This window comes from Ruditapes philippinarum, unplaced genomic scaffold (genome assembly GCF_026571515.1).
Source record: "Ruditapes philippinarum isolate M1 unplaced genomic scaffold, ASM2657151v2 ctg2278_1_1_1_1, whole genome shotgun sequence".
NCBI classification, from domain to species: domain Eukaryota; kingdom Metazoa; phylum Mollusca; class Bivalvia; order Venerida; family Veneridae; genus Ruditapes; species Ruditapes philippinarum.
Window position 1 is genome coordinate 52825 of NW_026852253.1, and position 16557 is coordinate 69381.

A 16557-nucleotide genomic window follows, 5' to 3' on the forward strand; every position below is an offset into this window, starting at 1 on the left:
TGAGCCATACCTCAGCAAGTTACCTATGAATTTAGCTTTAATTCTCTTTAAATTTAGAAGTATGAATCACAAACTTCCTATTGAAAAAGGAAGGTTTGATGAGATTCCAAGAGAACTTAGAACTTGTAACATATGTACCAGTAACTCTTTAGGCGACGAATTCCATTATCTTTTTGAATGTTCACATTTAGTCAATACAAGTAAGCTGTATCTTGATAAATATTTCTATGAACGTCCAAGTGCTTTAAAATTTGAAAAATTAATGAACCATAGTAATAAAGATATCCTTTTGAAACTTGCCATATTTTGCAAAAATATTATGTTATTATTTAAATAATGTTAGCTTATTAGATTATGTATTTTCTCTTTGTTTTTTTTCTCGCAATGATTTTTGATTTTTCTCTCTCATCCTCCATTATCAGTCAATTATTACATAGAGGATATTTGTTTAGTTTTGTGTAAGATCGAAATATATTTCACCGAGTGAGCACCAAAAGGTATATTTCACGAGTGGCGCAGCCACGAGTGAAATATGAGCTTTTGGTGTTCACAACGACTCCATGCTTGACGTCAAGAATGACGTTATTTGTCGTCACGAACTAATCAGAGCCTCTATTAATTAACCTTATAGATCATGAGCATTGAAAGAGATAACAGTTGAAAAACTATTTAAAAAGTTTGCCTCTTAAAATATTTAGCTATACGAAAAAGTAACCCTCCATGAAAATGCAACTATCTTACGTTTTATTAACACCGACGCCTGGGTGAGTACTATATGTCTCCCCTTTTCCATGAAGATCCGCTCATACAAGACGCGGAAAGTACCGAAATAAGCCGAGTTTTAACGACCTTTTGACGGAGATGTCATCATTTTGTTTATCAAATAACATAACGTGAATTAAAACAATTCATTTTTTTAATATCAAAAATAGTAATTAAAATACATTTTAGAACACAAACTATCACATATTACTTTCAATATCACTAAAGCAAGTATGTACTTATTGATATATAACTCAAAACAACGGAACTCGGTTGGCGCGATGAAATCTTTGAGCCCCGAAGCAAGAACACTAATTTTTTTATTTCGTTGAATTACGGACGGTAGTCATCGATCAATCTGTGGTTATATATATCTTTACTACTTAAATATCACATATAAAATGAGAAATATAGAATCTTCATGCAGCAAAGTAAATCAAAGTTTCAGTTTTAAAAACGGAAAATGGTAATTCGCCTATAACAAAATTTGGAACATTATACGATATATGCAGATATATGAAAAGAAGGACTTCAGCTGATCTTGTCGGTATATCACAGTAGACTTGCCAGTGTTTACAGCAGACTTTCTTGCATTACCATCTCGACTTGGTCGATTTGTCATCTTTACCTGAAACGTATTATAAGATTCATTACATCCCACAATACTCGGGATTATTCGGCAAATTTCGACCCTTAACGTATGCAAATTTTCGAATGAAAAGCGGTCATATGATAAAGATTTTGTATTGCACCTTATCACCGCAATGCTTACAAAATCTTAATATAAACACGAAAAGTGATCTGTATAATTCTTTTGCCTGTCTTTAACGAAATCATGAAAGGTGTTATACCATAATTAACTTTTTTTACATATTAACTTTTATACTACACGTACATATTATAACAAAAACTATGTAATATCGACAATTCTTACTTGCTAAAATGCTATGCATAAACTGTTTTTATCTATTAGCCAAGCGTATACATGTATCTAAGTTTCTATAAATAGGAGGCACTCAGCATAGCAAAATATAGTAATTCTGTATAAACGTTTACATATATCGCCAAATGAAATGCATGCTACCTAAATTCTGCTTTTTTTAAAAAAAGCATTAGCAGTAGATACATAAATTCAAACGCAATGGGATCCATATGTTTAAAAAAGCAGTTAATCAAAAATACTGTAAAAATGATATGAATTTTTTTCTATATTGTATACACGAATGACTTTAGGATACCATTTAAAATTAAATTGCGCAATGGACCTATTAGAATAGACATTTTATGATTTAGTGTCCATTAAAAATACTAGGCTCAAATTTTGATATCAGAAAATAATTGCTACACATGCAGTCTCTTTGTAAATATGAAATTAACATGTTTTGACTTTACACAAAGTTGACATGTCATGTTCAAAACTCTACACACTACAGGTCATCACAGTATGAATAATTATATAGTGTCGTAAAAAAAGTGGCAGTTTTTTTAAGGAAAGACCAATTTTACCTGTCCTATAATGGAGAACGTGTTTTCCGATGCATAGCTTATTCGTTTTTATTCATATTAGACATATTCAGTAAGAATTACATAGGTTGTAATTAATTTCTTCAATTAAAATATTTTACTCAAAGATAAGCATATAATATCTTTAACTTTTCGTACTCAAAACATGTTGAACTCCGAAACGCTCGTTTAAATTTCTATTTTTAACAGGTAACTTACGGACAAAATCACACATTATAACAGAGCAAAGGGTAGCTAACGGACGTCAATATTCATTTTAATAATAATAGATTCATGAAAAAAAACTTATTATTATTATGTGGTGAAAATATTGAATTCAAATCAATAACAGCAAAACAATAAATAATTTAAAATGAAGAAAAATAAATAAATAAAAATACAAATAAACCTGAAGTCGTGCACTAACAATAACATATTTATATGCAAGTTAAAAAGCTTTTGAAAGCAACTTCAAATAACTATATATTAAACTCTGAGGGTAAACTTACGTTTTGGAGAACTGGAAGTGATAAAACACATTTTACAAATAAAATAAATAGAAATAAAAGCCCCGAACAATCAGTTATGTTGACAGTTCTTGACCGCCATATTAATTGGGCATAAATACTCTCTGCTACATGGAATTTCCTAGGTACAAATAATATTAGTCAGTCTTACACTATTTTGAACAGTAGATCTAAAACCAACATAACAAGACTTCGTGCAAAAAAGTGGACTACATGTATTTAGTTATATTCTTTTTCACTATTTTTTTAAAGTTGCAACCCGGAAAGACTTAAACGTAATTAAGCAGACCCATAAATACTATATAACGTTATTTAACAAAAACGTTTTCAAATAAGCCCACAAAACACGTTCTGTTAACGTTATAAAACAAAAGACAAAAGATTTAACTCACCTATGTGTTGGAGCAGTAACACCAGACATTTGCATATATCATGATCACAAAATAGACAAATGAGCCGCGTCACGACAAAACCATCATAATGCGTGCGACCAGCATGGATACAGACCAGCCTGCGCTTCCGGACAGTCTGATCAGGATCCATGCTGTTCGCTATCAGTTTTTCTACTTGTAATAGGGTTTGTAAGCGAACAGCATGGCTCCTGATCAGACTGCGCGGATGCGCAGGCTGGTCTGGATCTATGCTGGTCGCAAACCCATTATGTTGGTTTTGTCGAGACGCGGCTCATATATGTGCAGAGAATAATTAGATGTATTAATTAAAGAAAAGTGAGAATGGATTACATTTGTTGATCTTTTCCCTTCTTTCTCTATGTTAAATTTTCCCATTGTCTCTGAAATAAAAGGGGGAGAATTCTCAAAAAAATATGAATCCCTCTATCCCCCATCCTAGAATAGACACTGATTCAGTTGAATTTAAGAAGCGTCTTGTCCGGTTTATATCGGAATACGGTATTTAGACGGTTCTCCATTCCTTTCTACTTTATACCATTAATGACGTAAACGTTCCTCAGTATATGACGTTATATTGTACTTACTCATATTCGTCCGAATCCCTTCTTCTATTATCCTTGTAGTCATCTCTTCTTCTATCGTTATTATAATCGTCTCTCCGCCTATCTGGATATCTAGAAAATAAAATGAATTCATAATAATAAATGACCCGCGTCACGACAAAACCAACATAATGGGTTTGCGAGACCAGCATGGATCCAGACCAGCCTGCGCATCCGCGCAGTCTGATCAGGATCCATGCTGTTCGCTTTTAAACCTTTTAACAAGTAAAGAAACTGATAGCGAACAGCATGGATCCTGACCAGACTGCGCTGATGCGCAGGCTGGTCTGGATTCATGCTGGTCACAAACCCATTATGTTGGTTTTGTCGTGACGCGGCTCATAAATGAATATGTTTACTTTTAGAGCGACATCTAGAATAAGATATAATGCTTGATTAAACCGCTAGAATTATACATGTATATAGATGGGGTATAATAATTATATGAATATCACATGAATCCGAAAAAGTTGGAATGTTCATCCCAGACAAGTGATGTCATACCGGGGCGTTCTATTATATACCCCCTTAGATGGGATGTTATATCGAACATAGTTTCTAAAAATTCTAAAAAAAAGGTTAGCAATATCAGACTGGGGGAATGGGTGAGGGATGCGGGGCAATTTGGTCCGATCGGTTTTTTTTTAAAGCAGCCGGCCGAAAATTGATGTTGCCATGTAACATTATGGAATGAATGTACAATGTGTTTTTAAAAAATAATTGTGCATAACATTTTACCTCCGGGATCTTCCTCCGCGCCCAAAGCAATTGCACATCCCTGGGCAACAAAACTGCATCAGACACCATGTGAGCAATCCAAGTAAAGCCAGCGCCATTAAGAGACAAAATACAAACAATACAATATTACCAGCATGGTCAAAAAAGTTGTATGGCGTGGTAGTTGGAGCGGGCGTTGTGGTGGTTGTCGGTGTCTGCTGGTAAATGATGGCAACTGTAGAAGTTCCGGTCAATTGCGGATTTCCGTCGTCAATCGCCGTGACAATATACCTGTATTGGAAAATGGACGGGAAATTAAATATTTACCAGACTTCAGTATATATTGGTACTGTATTGTGTCCATATTCTTCCTAATACATAAAAAAGTTGCTCTAAACTTTGTTTAATTGGTCAGTAACCATAAACATATAGATCTATGTCGTCGGCTTAAAAGGTTAAATAGTCAGTAAGACAAGCTAATTATTATAATACTATCATCGGATGTTATTTCAGTTCAAGGGCTGCTAAAATTATCTATTACCCTGAGAAACATGTGTTATTTTGTTATTATAATACCGAACCAACTTCACCACTATGCAAGTTTTATCGACCAAGGGAGAGAACTAGACCATTACGTTTTCTTCAGTCTATGTAGATTACTCGCCCCTGGGGAATATTGCCAAAAAAATTGACCAGATGATGATAAATCGAAATAACGCAATGTGAGGTAACATTGTGCTATGTAGTGGAACATTTACGAGAGGTAAAATAAAAACATTTATCACATACATGACATACCCGTGTCGCTTTTGCCACTCCATAAAGTGGTATTGCACGGCCGTGCATATATTTGACGTGACGTCATTTTTACGAGCTATATGTAAGCATTACACTAAAGGCGTGTCAATGAAAAAAGGTTCATTTTTACTTCAAACGGTCTTTATTTTTGGTATGTGATAAAAATTAAATTAAATTCGTGAAAGTTTATGACTGAATTTATTGAACTCTATCAATAAATTAATATTACACTTGCCAGAGGCTTGCATAATATGATTTTATCCAACTCGTTCAATAAATTCAGTGACCTTCGTTCAATATCTTCTATTTATTTTTCAACTTAATCGAATGAGATACATTTATATTTCCTCCTCGAAAATTCCATATAAAACAAAACAAGTTGGTTGCTAACTCTTTAAGAAGAAACGTAGAATGACGCTTACTGAGTTTGAGTACCAGCTGCAAAGTCCACTTGTCTTGTACTGTACACGTTACAATTGGCGCCAATGGCAAAATAGGTGCTGTAAGTGGAGCCCGAACTTGCTGAACACCGGACATACCCGTTAGTTGTACTATCAGCATCCGTAACTGCCATAACACCTTTGAATAATCAAAGGACTTTATTAATACATAATAAGGAAATGAAAAAGAGTCACATATCTAAAGGAGTAAACTCCACTATAACGGATCCTTGAAAATTTATGTCTGCAATACGTTTAAAACTATTATGTCAACTTCACTATCTGTTATTGGTAAGGCATGTTGAAAGTATATCATTATACTGAAGTAGGTATGTTTGAAATAATTATACAATACAACAATACAATACAAATCAATTTATTTTCAATTGTTACAGATTACATAATACACATTTAACATGTATCAAGCAATTACGGAAGAGCATTAGTGTCAAGTGTATGTTTTTTTTAATAACCCGAAATTTCGAGTAACTAACTCAAAATTTCGACTAACTTATCTCGAAATTACGACTTACTAACCCGAAATTTCGACTTATTTACTCGAAATTTCGACATACTAACTCGAAATTTCGAGTTACTTATCACGTTATTTCGACTAAATAACTCGAAACTTCGACTTAGTAACTCGAAATTTCGACTTCCATTGCACGACTTTCATTGGTTGCCTGTGAAAGCAATGATTGAATTCAAGATACTTTCTTTAGTGTGTAGCTGATGCACATTGATAGAGCACCCATTTATTTGACAGAGCAATTTAATAGGGTCAAATTGTCCACATGTTTCGCTTATTGTGGAGGGGGGGGGGGCGTAAAATCACACTTTCCACATTTCCGTGTTAACTGGGTTTCGTAATAGAAAGAGCACCGAAACACGAGGCTATCTGATTTGTACGAGGGGCGTAGCCCCCGATTATAAATCAGATTGCCGAGTGTTTTGGTGTTCTTTCTCTTTTGTATCATAGTCAAACATAAAAACACGTTCCCTGTTGTCACAACCCCGGCAAAAATGAACCAATGAACGAACATCTGAAAATGATATTTCTGTCGCTTTCCCTTTCTCTGCAGTCACAATATGTAAACGCCAGCAAAAATGAGCCAATCAATGGGCATGCTCTGGAGTGCGGGTAACTAATACCCGCACTCCAGTTAACGCACTGTGCATGTATATGTATACGATTTAACCCTGACACATTTTCAACAGAAAGGTCTCCAAACTATGATACAATTTTTTCTTAAGCACACATACAACCATCGTGTGGAGAAACAACAAGTCCAAAACCTACCCTATTGTAAACTGTGCAATATCTATGATCTATGAAAAAAACTGCATTGATATATAACAGGTGCGAAAAAACTCGACCGATATATAACAGTCGAGTTTTTTCCCTATATGAATCAATGAAAAACTACTGTTATATATCAATACAGTTTTGAAATGCTCGTTGAAGTGAACTGAGTATAATGGGTTAGTAAGAACAAAGGAAACGTTCCAAACCATGCGATAACTATGAATAGAACATGTGGTCGGTTGTAAAATTGCAATGAGACAGTCTATTCATAAATGTGTACTTGTAATGACAATGAAAAAACAAAACAAAAACAAACATATAAAGATGGGGATATTAGGATTAACAATCACCAGGAATGTAAAATAAATCAGTTCATGTTCTTGTTATTAATCGTTATTTTTTTCATGATATATTTAACATATAAGCTAAGGTTTGTTAGGGTCTGGCTATCATTTTTGTGTCGCCTCTACGGAGTAGTGGCGACATATAGGGATCACTTCTCCGTCGTCTGTCTGTCCGTCTGTCTGTCCGTCTGTCCGTCCGTCCGTCACAAAACTTGTCCGGACTACCCCTCATAAACTACTGGTGCAATTTCATCCAAACTTTACAGGAATGATCAGTACCAAGTCTAGTTGTGCATATTGTCAGCATTTTCCGATTCAATGATTTTTGTCAGAGTTATGGCCCTTTAATAATTTTTAATTTTAAAGTTTGTCCGGACTACTTCTCTTATACCACTAATGCAATTTCAATGAAACTTTACAGGATTGATCTATAGCTCAAGTCCTTGCGCATATTGCAAGGGTTTTCCGGTTGAATGATTTTTGGCCGAGTTATGGCCCTTTGATAAAAAGGTGTTTTTTTCTGTGTGTTGCCAGATACACAATAGCTTGTCCGGACTACTCCTCATAAAATACTGGTGCAATTTCATCCAAACTTTACAGGAATGATCAGTACCAAGTCTAGTTGTGCATATTGTCAGCATTTTCCGGTTCAATGATTTTTGTCAGAGTTTTGGCCCTTTAATATTTTTTATTTTTAAAGTTTGTCCGGACTAGTTTTCTTATACCACTTATGCAATTTCAATGAAACTTTACAGGATTGATCTGTAGCTTAAGTCCTTGCGCATATTGCACGGGTTTTCCGGTTGAATGATTTTTGGCTGAGTTATGGCCCTTTGATAAAAAGGTGCTTTTTCTGTGTGTTGCCAGATACGCAAAAGCTTGTCCGGACTACTCCTCATAAGCTACTGGTGCAATTTTATCCAAACTTTACATGATTGATTAGTACTTAGTCTAGTTGTGCACTGTCCGTCTGTCTGTCCGTCTGTCACAAAATTTGTCCCAACATGAAATTGGCCATTATGAGGCGACACATGTGATTACTGATCGCTCTTGTTGTTAAGTAATTAATGTAATTATTCTTTCAACATGACTTACCAATAAGAAAGTCTGAAGTTGTTATGTCTAAACTATGTTTATGCTTAATCTGACAACATGAGTTGCCAAATAACACATATCGGAGTTGTTATGTAAAAACATAATTCTTTCAACATGACGTACCTATTACAGATCTTGAAGATATGTGGATAACATTTGATCATTAGTGAACATAGATTTTTGAAGAAATGTCTCAGTGAAACTTTGGTATAGGATTTAATACTTCATCGCGCACCTGCAGATCAACATCAAAAAAGTGCACCAACGATTGGCTTTAGTACAATACTTGTTATAATTGTAAGAAAAAAAAACGTTTAAAGTTTTTATGACTATGTTAGTCCTGAAAACCCCCATTTTGCAGGTGCGCGATGACGTAGTATCCTACCGGTATATGAACACGGTGTATTACCTATAGCAGTTCCGGGTGTAGTTGTGTCAGTCACTATGAACGTGTAAGATGAGGACGAAAACACTGGCTCATTATCATTAACATCCTGTGGAATTTCAAGTAAAATAATCATTACGTCTGACAACATAGTTATAAAGTGTATGATGGACCTTCCATTATAGACCAATTCACTTTAAACTTATTTGAAGATCACGGGGGGAGGAACAGTGGAACTGTTGCACAGAGTTTAAGCAAAAGGCGATGGAAACTGGATTATAAAGTTTTTTTCTGACACAGAATACAATATGTAAGGCAAGATTAATCATCATAGTTTAATTTAGCATCTAAAACCATACATTTAAAGTTCAAGTTTAAAATTTTAACGTGTGTTTCTTCAGTATATAATAAAGGTTTCCAACGAAATCCGTAACACTTTCAAGGACCTTCGTGACAGTCAACATAAGAACTCTTGACAGTTTATCATAAAAACTCTATTCTTCGTGTAGCAGTTCCTTCCCCGTGAACATGTTGTACATACAGATGATAATAAAAAGAAAACAATCTTTAAGGTTACTTACAGTGACGGTTATAGTAACTTGTGCCGAACCTGTCAGAGGGTTACCGTCAATGTGGCCAGAATCAATACAGTACACCGTCAAAACCTCCTCGGTGGGATATGCATTATCAACGTCATAATCGACATTAAATTCGATTAGACCACTCGGCAGTACATGAAACCGGTCGCTATTGTTGATGGCCCTGAAGTCGTAAGTGATCGAGTCACCGGTGTCGTCATCTTGGCAGTCAAACGAAGCGTCGAAAGTTGTGGCGCCTTTCTGAAATGTTATTTGACCTACTTCAATATAGTCGGTAACAAGGGACAGTCGAAACCAAGGTAAATCGGTACCAAGGTACAATCGGTACCAATGAACAATCGGTAACAAGGTACAATCGGTACCAAGAATAGAATGTAATTATGCTTTTATAAATTTAATATAGGTTGTTTCATTATATTTATTTTTCAAAACTATGGACAGTTCTACTATGCCTTTCTGTTATTTTCTATAATACAGTCAAACCAATTGAATAGATGCTTTCTGTTACAAACAGATTTCTGACAATGTGACACGTGGCACATTCATTAAGATACGCTAGAGGTTATTTATGGAAACAAAAACTTTATAACTGATTAGATAATATGAAAAAAATGTTTCTGCCGAATTGTTTCCGAAATACCGTCACAAAGTTGTGCTTAATGAGTACACACAGACAATTATAAATTATTACATCCTTACCGCACCTTCCGGCGTGCTCACGTGATACATTATGTTTGAAAAATACGGCGCTTCATTGTTATTTTCAACGGTAAGTTCATAGATGAAAGGGCCTCCTTCATGTATACCGTCGTCTATCCAGAATGAACAGTTGAAAAAAGGATTTCTTTCATAATTCAGTGACTTGCCTGTCGCAATCTTGAAATTCCCACCTGAAATAATGATCCAGCGGTTAAAATTAAAAAGGGACAACAAAGTAGCCTTTACAATTTTCAAAGTGAACTTCGTTTTCTTTGAATTCATTATTCGTTACAAATTGTTTTTTATTATTCAATTATTTATTTGTTTTCTTTGATTCCTTATCAGTTACGAATTATTTATCATTTTGGTGATAAGCCTGTCCGTGCCCTGTCTTGTGCCCTGTCCTGTTTTTGTTTGGGGTCCGCCTGGACTCCTTGCTGGTTATTGTTGCTGGGTCGTATGGGGGTTGCGTTCATTGAACGCCGCCATTCCTTGTTGATCTTGTTTATCATATTTGATTAGGTACCTTTTATCAGAACCACTGTTGTAGCGTTCATCGGAAATAGTCCCTCATAACATCGAAGGTTTACGTCGAGTTCACCTTCGTTAATGTTTCAACATAATAATCGATTTTTCCAAACTAAAAACTGTCGCAAATGTAAACACTACAATTTATCGCCAATTTAACAAAAGTATTCAATTAGCAGAAAAAAGCAAATACTGCCCTAAAACTAAAAATTTAGTAAAGTTGAAACAATACATCGGGTGAACTCGTCGTAAACAATTTTACTTAAGTTCTCGATGTTTTGAGGTGCTATATTCGGTGAACGCTGTTCAACAGTGTCAATGTATATTATATCGAGAGTAAAGGGATTGGTCAGGCTGCAGGGGTATGACGGCTGGCCTAGCTACAATCATACTGGTGGCACAGACTGATCTATTCTTGTTATAAAAGGTTAAAGTCATAGATGATTCACCAAAAATATATATTTAAAATCCATAATTTTTCGTGTTCATGTTAGTCGTCTTAAATTGCGCCGTTCTGATATCATCGCATATTAGCAATATAGCTCTTGAACAAAGTTTGACGGAATGGCCCGAGTAGTTGCAGTTACGATTACTACTCGCAACTTCTTGGTTCCTTCTGTCAATCTTTGTATACATACTATGCCATTATTATGGCAAATCGTCGAGGTGATCTGAATGTTCATATAACGTATTATGAAGGAAGGGAACTAAGTCAGATAAAATTAATAATAGCAATTTAATTTCGTCTCAAATACTGTCATTGGCAAAAGAAAATATCTGAAGCGTTGATGGTGGAAATTTCTTATGAATGACCCGACCCACCCCCTTCTATGTTTTATTTAGATAGCAAGATGGCTAACTAACTTACAAACAAGACGACGTACTAATGTACTTTCAAGACGACTGGCAAACTTACTTGCAAGATAGTTGACTGACTAACTTACTTTCAAGACGACTAGCAAACTTACTTGTGTCTAATTCAAAGGTATCTTCTGCAGCTTTAGGTGTACAGGTGTACCTGTACGTGTGCGTCTGTGATGTGTCTGGGTCGGAAGTTGAAATCGTGAACAGTGTGGTACCAGCAGCTAGCGTCTCTATTTTTGTTTCTGCTAATGGAGTTATCATGTTTGTAGTAGTCGGTATGGTATTCTGATCTGAAAAAATCGGCAATTTCCGTTAGTGTCCGTCATGATTTATTTAGCATATGTGATGACGTCATTTTCCAAGCGTTTCCGGATTACTTTGTAATGAGTCTTAAGGTGTATAATTGTCTTGCTTCTTTATAGTTTCTTACATGAAATAGGGTTTTAAGGTTATACAGATCATAATTATACTTGGGAAGTTGTGTTGATACGGTAAATACAAGTAAAATCATGAGATCGTGAAACTCCGGTACAGTTTGATTATTTCCGTGTCTTACACAGTTGGAATAAGCGTCTATATAACAATGATAGACAATATATATCGTCAACATAATGGTCTAGTTACGGACTTCGACGATGTTTGACGAATTGGTGGCTGAAATACTCGGATTACTTACTATCAAGATTAACTGTTTGTGTAGAAAATATTTCAATTTGGTTCACAGTGTCATATGCTCGGATTGAGAAGTCTAAGGTAGGAACGGACGAGTCTAGGTATTTTAGCTCCCGGTTGGTTCTGATTTCCCCAGTACCTGAAAATAAACGAAATTAGACGGTACGTGCATCATTCGTATGTAACTTTGATGAGCACATATATCAAACTACATTTTAGGGCAGAAATATATGAGAGCATTACTAGCATTGCAATAACTCCTGCACAGACCACTTGTATTTCCATCAGTTAGGAATTTCCTGTTAAAAAACTTCTCGGCTGCAAACGGGCAGAACAAGATGGTGTATAATTTTGATTTCCAAATTATTTCTCGGTAATTTGGAAATCAAAAAGTGCACGCACAGTACATTATCACTGTCACTATGAACAATACTAGAATTTCAATATTTCTCGACAATAAAAAAACTTCTCGACAATAAAGGACTTCTTATAGCGTACAGAACACATTCCATTATTTCCTCGCCTTTTCTGTTATATCTGCCAAGGATTAGAAGATCGCGCTGAACAATTTCAAATTTGTCTTTTATTTTTCGTCATTGTATTAAATCATCTCCAACATTTGCTGGCGTAAAGTTTCAAACTGTCTCAATTTTTCCGTTATGTATGATGTATTGCCAACATTACGTTGATTGAGTACCATGTTTATGTTGCTATAAGTTTCTTTTTTTCAAAACTTGAAAAATTGTTTGTTATATCTTTTGTTTGAATTACAGTACATGTGCAAATAAAGCGCCTTATTTTAAATAAAATAACCTAATAAGATCAACAATTAAATCATATGAGTTATTGTGTAATCTATGTGCCCGTGTTAAATTTAGACATAAATTAGCCAAGGTAAATAAACGTAAAACTTCTATCATACATTCAGGCATCTCCGTCAAACCTCGTTAATTTACGTGGCTAGATACAACTAAGCGACGGCTACACAAACCTTGCGAAGTTTACCAAATTCTCACGAAATTTTCTCTTTCAGTGATATAACAATTTCACTTATTAAGATACAACATTGTAATGTTATAAGGTTTAGAATGTTAAAAGTTAGTCTGTCTTTAAACTCCACAGATAAGAAGCCATGATACCACCATTATAGTGAGAAGTAAAATAGAGTATAACCTCTACAGAAAGACCCTCTGTATAGCAAATACCTCTTCACAACAACAATATTGAATAAATTCCTTCCCAAAGTTAAGATATCCACTATATTTTACCACTGTAGTGCGACACCGAAATATTTCTCACACAAAGGGTGTTGCTTTCACAAAGGTTATACTGTACTCTTTTTTCTGCTTCCGGTGTTGACGACCTTTATTAAATATGACAAAAGTTCAGATCTACTAAGTTATTTTTTGCATGTTTGTGCTCGAAATCGTGAAACTTACCTACCCATTATTGGTTTTGCAGCTGTTGAAATGAGAATCCGCATCGCATTAAAAATTGTGAAAGCTCGACGATATTTGACTGTTTGAAAGGTCACGAGAAGGTGAAATCATATTGGTGCCGGTCAGATCCTCGTGCGAAACGTTAATTAGGAACTGGTTTAATCAGATTGATTTTTGTAACACATATTAACTTACTTGAATCTATAACAAAGAACTCAGGTGATACAGATGGGTCTATGGTCATGTTGTATTTTATATCATTACTGGATGTTGAGTCGATGGTCTTTACAAGAGTCCTTTGGCCTACGCCGAGTGCATTCAACGTTAACAGGTCTGCAAACAAAATGTAAAACAAGTTTTGGTAAAATTCGTCGAGCCATTATTTCAGTTATTATTCTTCAATAAACCCAAATGTTTTAATTTTATATCTGGGCTTGTTTGAGACTGTAAATACGATATGTCTCGAGTTCAAGTCCAAACTAATAGATCAAAACGTTCGCTTTGTCTTTAGTTCAGACTTTAGAGGAACTCTATAAAAGCATAAAATTTCTTACATACATACTATCCTGTACATTTTATTTTAAAATGGCAAGGACTATCCTATATAGTTCTGTAATATATATATAGCTAATGAAATCCCTAGACTTCAGCTCGTACTTTTAAAATGACCAATGAAAATTCTTCTTATATTCTGTTCTTCCCTGTAAATTGTACAGGAAGTCAAACTGAATTTCAGACGGCCTTTGGCCAAAAAAGAATCGTCTTGAATCTTACTTGCTGCGCCCTCTGCATTGTTGACTGTTACCAACTGATTATCCACTACGTTCACTTCAACGTCGAGTGCTTGACTGACTTCGGCGTTGATATCAGTGCATTGCAACGTGTTATAAAACTTGTCAATAGTTGCAAAATCGAACGCTGTCAAACCGGTCGTGCGCAGCTCATAATCTAAATATATAATATTGATGTATCAAAGACAAGTACACAATATCAAAAAAAAAAGGATCCATATACATATTTACATATCAAAGACAAGTAAAACATAATTATAAAAAAGAAGATCCATATTGACGATGCTTTACTTCTTCAAAATAGATATTGACATCATTTGCATAATGACAGCATTTGCATAATTTAAGAATACATATTGACTGCATTCCAACATCATAGAGGAAGCTATCCAAGTAGCTTGCGCAATGTCGTTGATTCTTCTCAGATGCCCTTTGGTGCCTGAAAGTATGCTCAAAGTAAAATACGAGGTCTTCCTCCACCAGTTAAGCTGGTGAGTTGCCATATGACTTATACTAAACGACGTAAAACCCAACAAAAACAAAAAACAACAACAAAAAGAACAAACAACAACAAAAACAAACATACTTCCAGTTAATGCGTTTAAAGAAACATCAAATTGGTCGTAGGTACCTGGCACGGCCACGCCGTCTTTTTCTGCTGATATTGTATTAGAACAGGTAAAGGAGTTTCCGTTGGGGTCTTGCACAGTGTATATATAAAGTAACCTTGACCCACTTTCAAGGTCACTGACGTACTTTTCCGTTGGGAGTTGTTGAATAACCGGAGCCTTTAATCAAAAAAAAATCATGATAATAAGTTCCTATTATTAAATAGAAATTATTTGGGCATCTTTCTGTATCTGTATCTTGCACTTACCTCCAAAATAAAAAATGACTTATATCCTTCTGGAGGACTCACCCATTTGGGCAACCGGTTGCTAGTATAAATAAACTCAAATACTAACATTGTTCCATCCTTAATTAGAACATACATAATCTTTAAGTCTGTAACATTACGTTTAAAGAACACATTAATAAAAATATTACGTGTTTTTACTCAGTTTGGGGTTTTTGAACATTTGAACATTAAAGATTAAATTGGTTGAAATTATCATATGAATGACTAATAAAGTACACATACTGCAGCGTCTGTTGTCACAATATTTCCCAGAATAACAAAGCACATTATTGTCAATTTCATCATGGTGTGTAACTATCCGTTGTTGAACAACAACTCGATTGTTCTCCCTTATATTGATCTATTCTTATTATATCACAATATTTTCATCTACAACGACAATCACTGATGTACATTCCGTCTATATAATATTACCAATAAAATGACTTATCGAGAAAAAAAAACTGTTCACGCTTTAACCGCCAAATCTTTTTCGACTTTTTAATTTTATGTTTTTCAACTGCCAAATCCTTTTAGATTTTTTTTTTATTTCATTTGTTCTCTTTTTATATAAAATACAGAAATTATCCCATAGGTAGTTATAGTTGTTTTGATAAATAAGTGTACCTTTAATATACTCTTTTAGTTTCTTTTGACAACAAATATCTTTGAGAAGAAATAAATAAAGAACCGATTTACTGTCAGTATTTTCAATGATGATATTTATGCATGGTATAGATCGGTAAATGGTTCTACAGATATTTATCAGATCGATTCAAATCTACTTAAAATTCAATCAGATAAATCGATGTAGAAAGAAAAATAGGAGCTCCGTATTCAAATGCCTTTTTTGTTGTTGAATAATTATGTGAATAACTGAATATGTATCAAGTCACGTGACTAGATAAACACATAAACAGTTTAAACACTTTATCAACAGAGTATAACATTAAGCAATACGTTTTCAATGAATTCTTTGATACGAAATGAAACACATCGCAAACATTCTGAAGAGTTCAATAATCAATATTCTATTGATGAAAAATCAATAATCATTAAGCGGGGTCAACAAAATCTTGGTTTTATTTATGATTTATGATAAATATTTATTTGATATTTCGTGCGCATTTTAAATGTACGTAATAAAGATATCAATTGACGACAAGGAAAATAAG

General features: G+C 34.5%; 1 protein-coding gene across 3 annotated transcripts; it reads right to left on the reverse strand.

Moving 5' to 3' along the window:
• Window positions 1-1204: 1204 nt before the first annotated feature.
• LOC132754223 (protocadherin Fat 4-like) lies at window positions 1205-16093 on the reverse strand. 3 transcript variants are annotated; one of them, XM_060744848.1, is made up of 14 exons: window positions 15626-16093; window positions 15116-15272; window positions 14468-14641; window positions 13889-14026; window positions 12259-12393; window positions 11687-11872; window positions 10191-10381; window positions 9474-9731; window positions 8917-9001; window positions 5745-5901; window positions 4546-4815; window positions 3790-3879; window positions 2775-2785; window positions 1205-1390 (listed from the first exon to the last, which is right to left on the reverse strand). In XM_060744848.1, the coding sequence occupies exons 1-14, from the start codon at window positions 15686-15688 to the stop codon at window positions 1356-1358; spliced, it is 1950 nt and encodes a 649-aa protein (XP_060600831.1). In that variant the 5' UTR covers window positions 15689-16093; the 3' UTR covers window positions 1205-1355. The 3 variants fall into 3 exon arrangements, with proteins under 3 accessions (XP_060600831.1, XP_060600811.1, XP_060600821.1); XM_060744828.1 differs by having other exon boundaries at window positions 15071-15272; window positions 15626-16090; XM_060744838.1 differs by lacking the exon at window positions 2775-2785 and having other exon boundaries at window positions 15071-15272; window positions 15626-16089.
• Window positions 16094-16557: the final 464 nt, after the last annotated feature.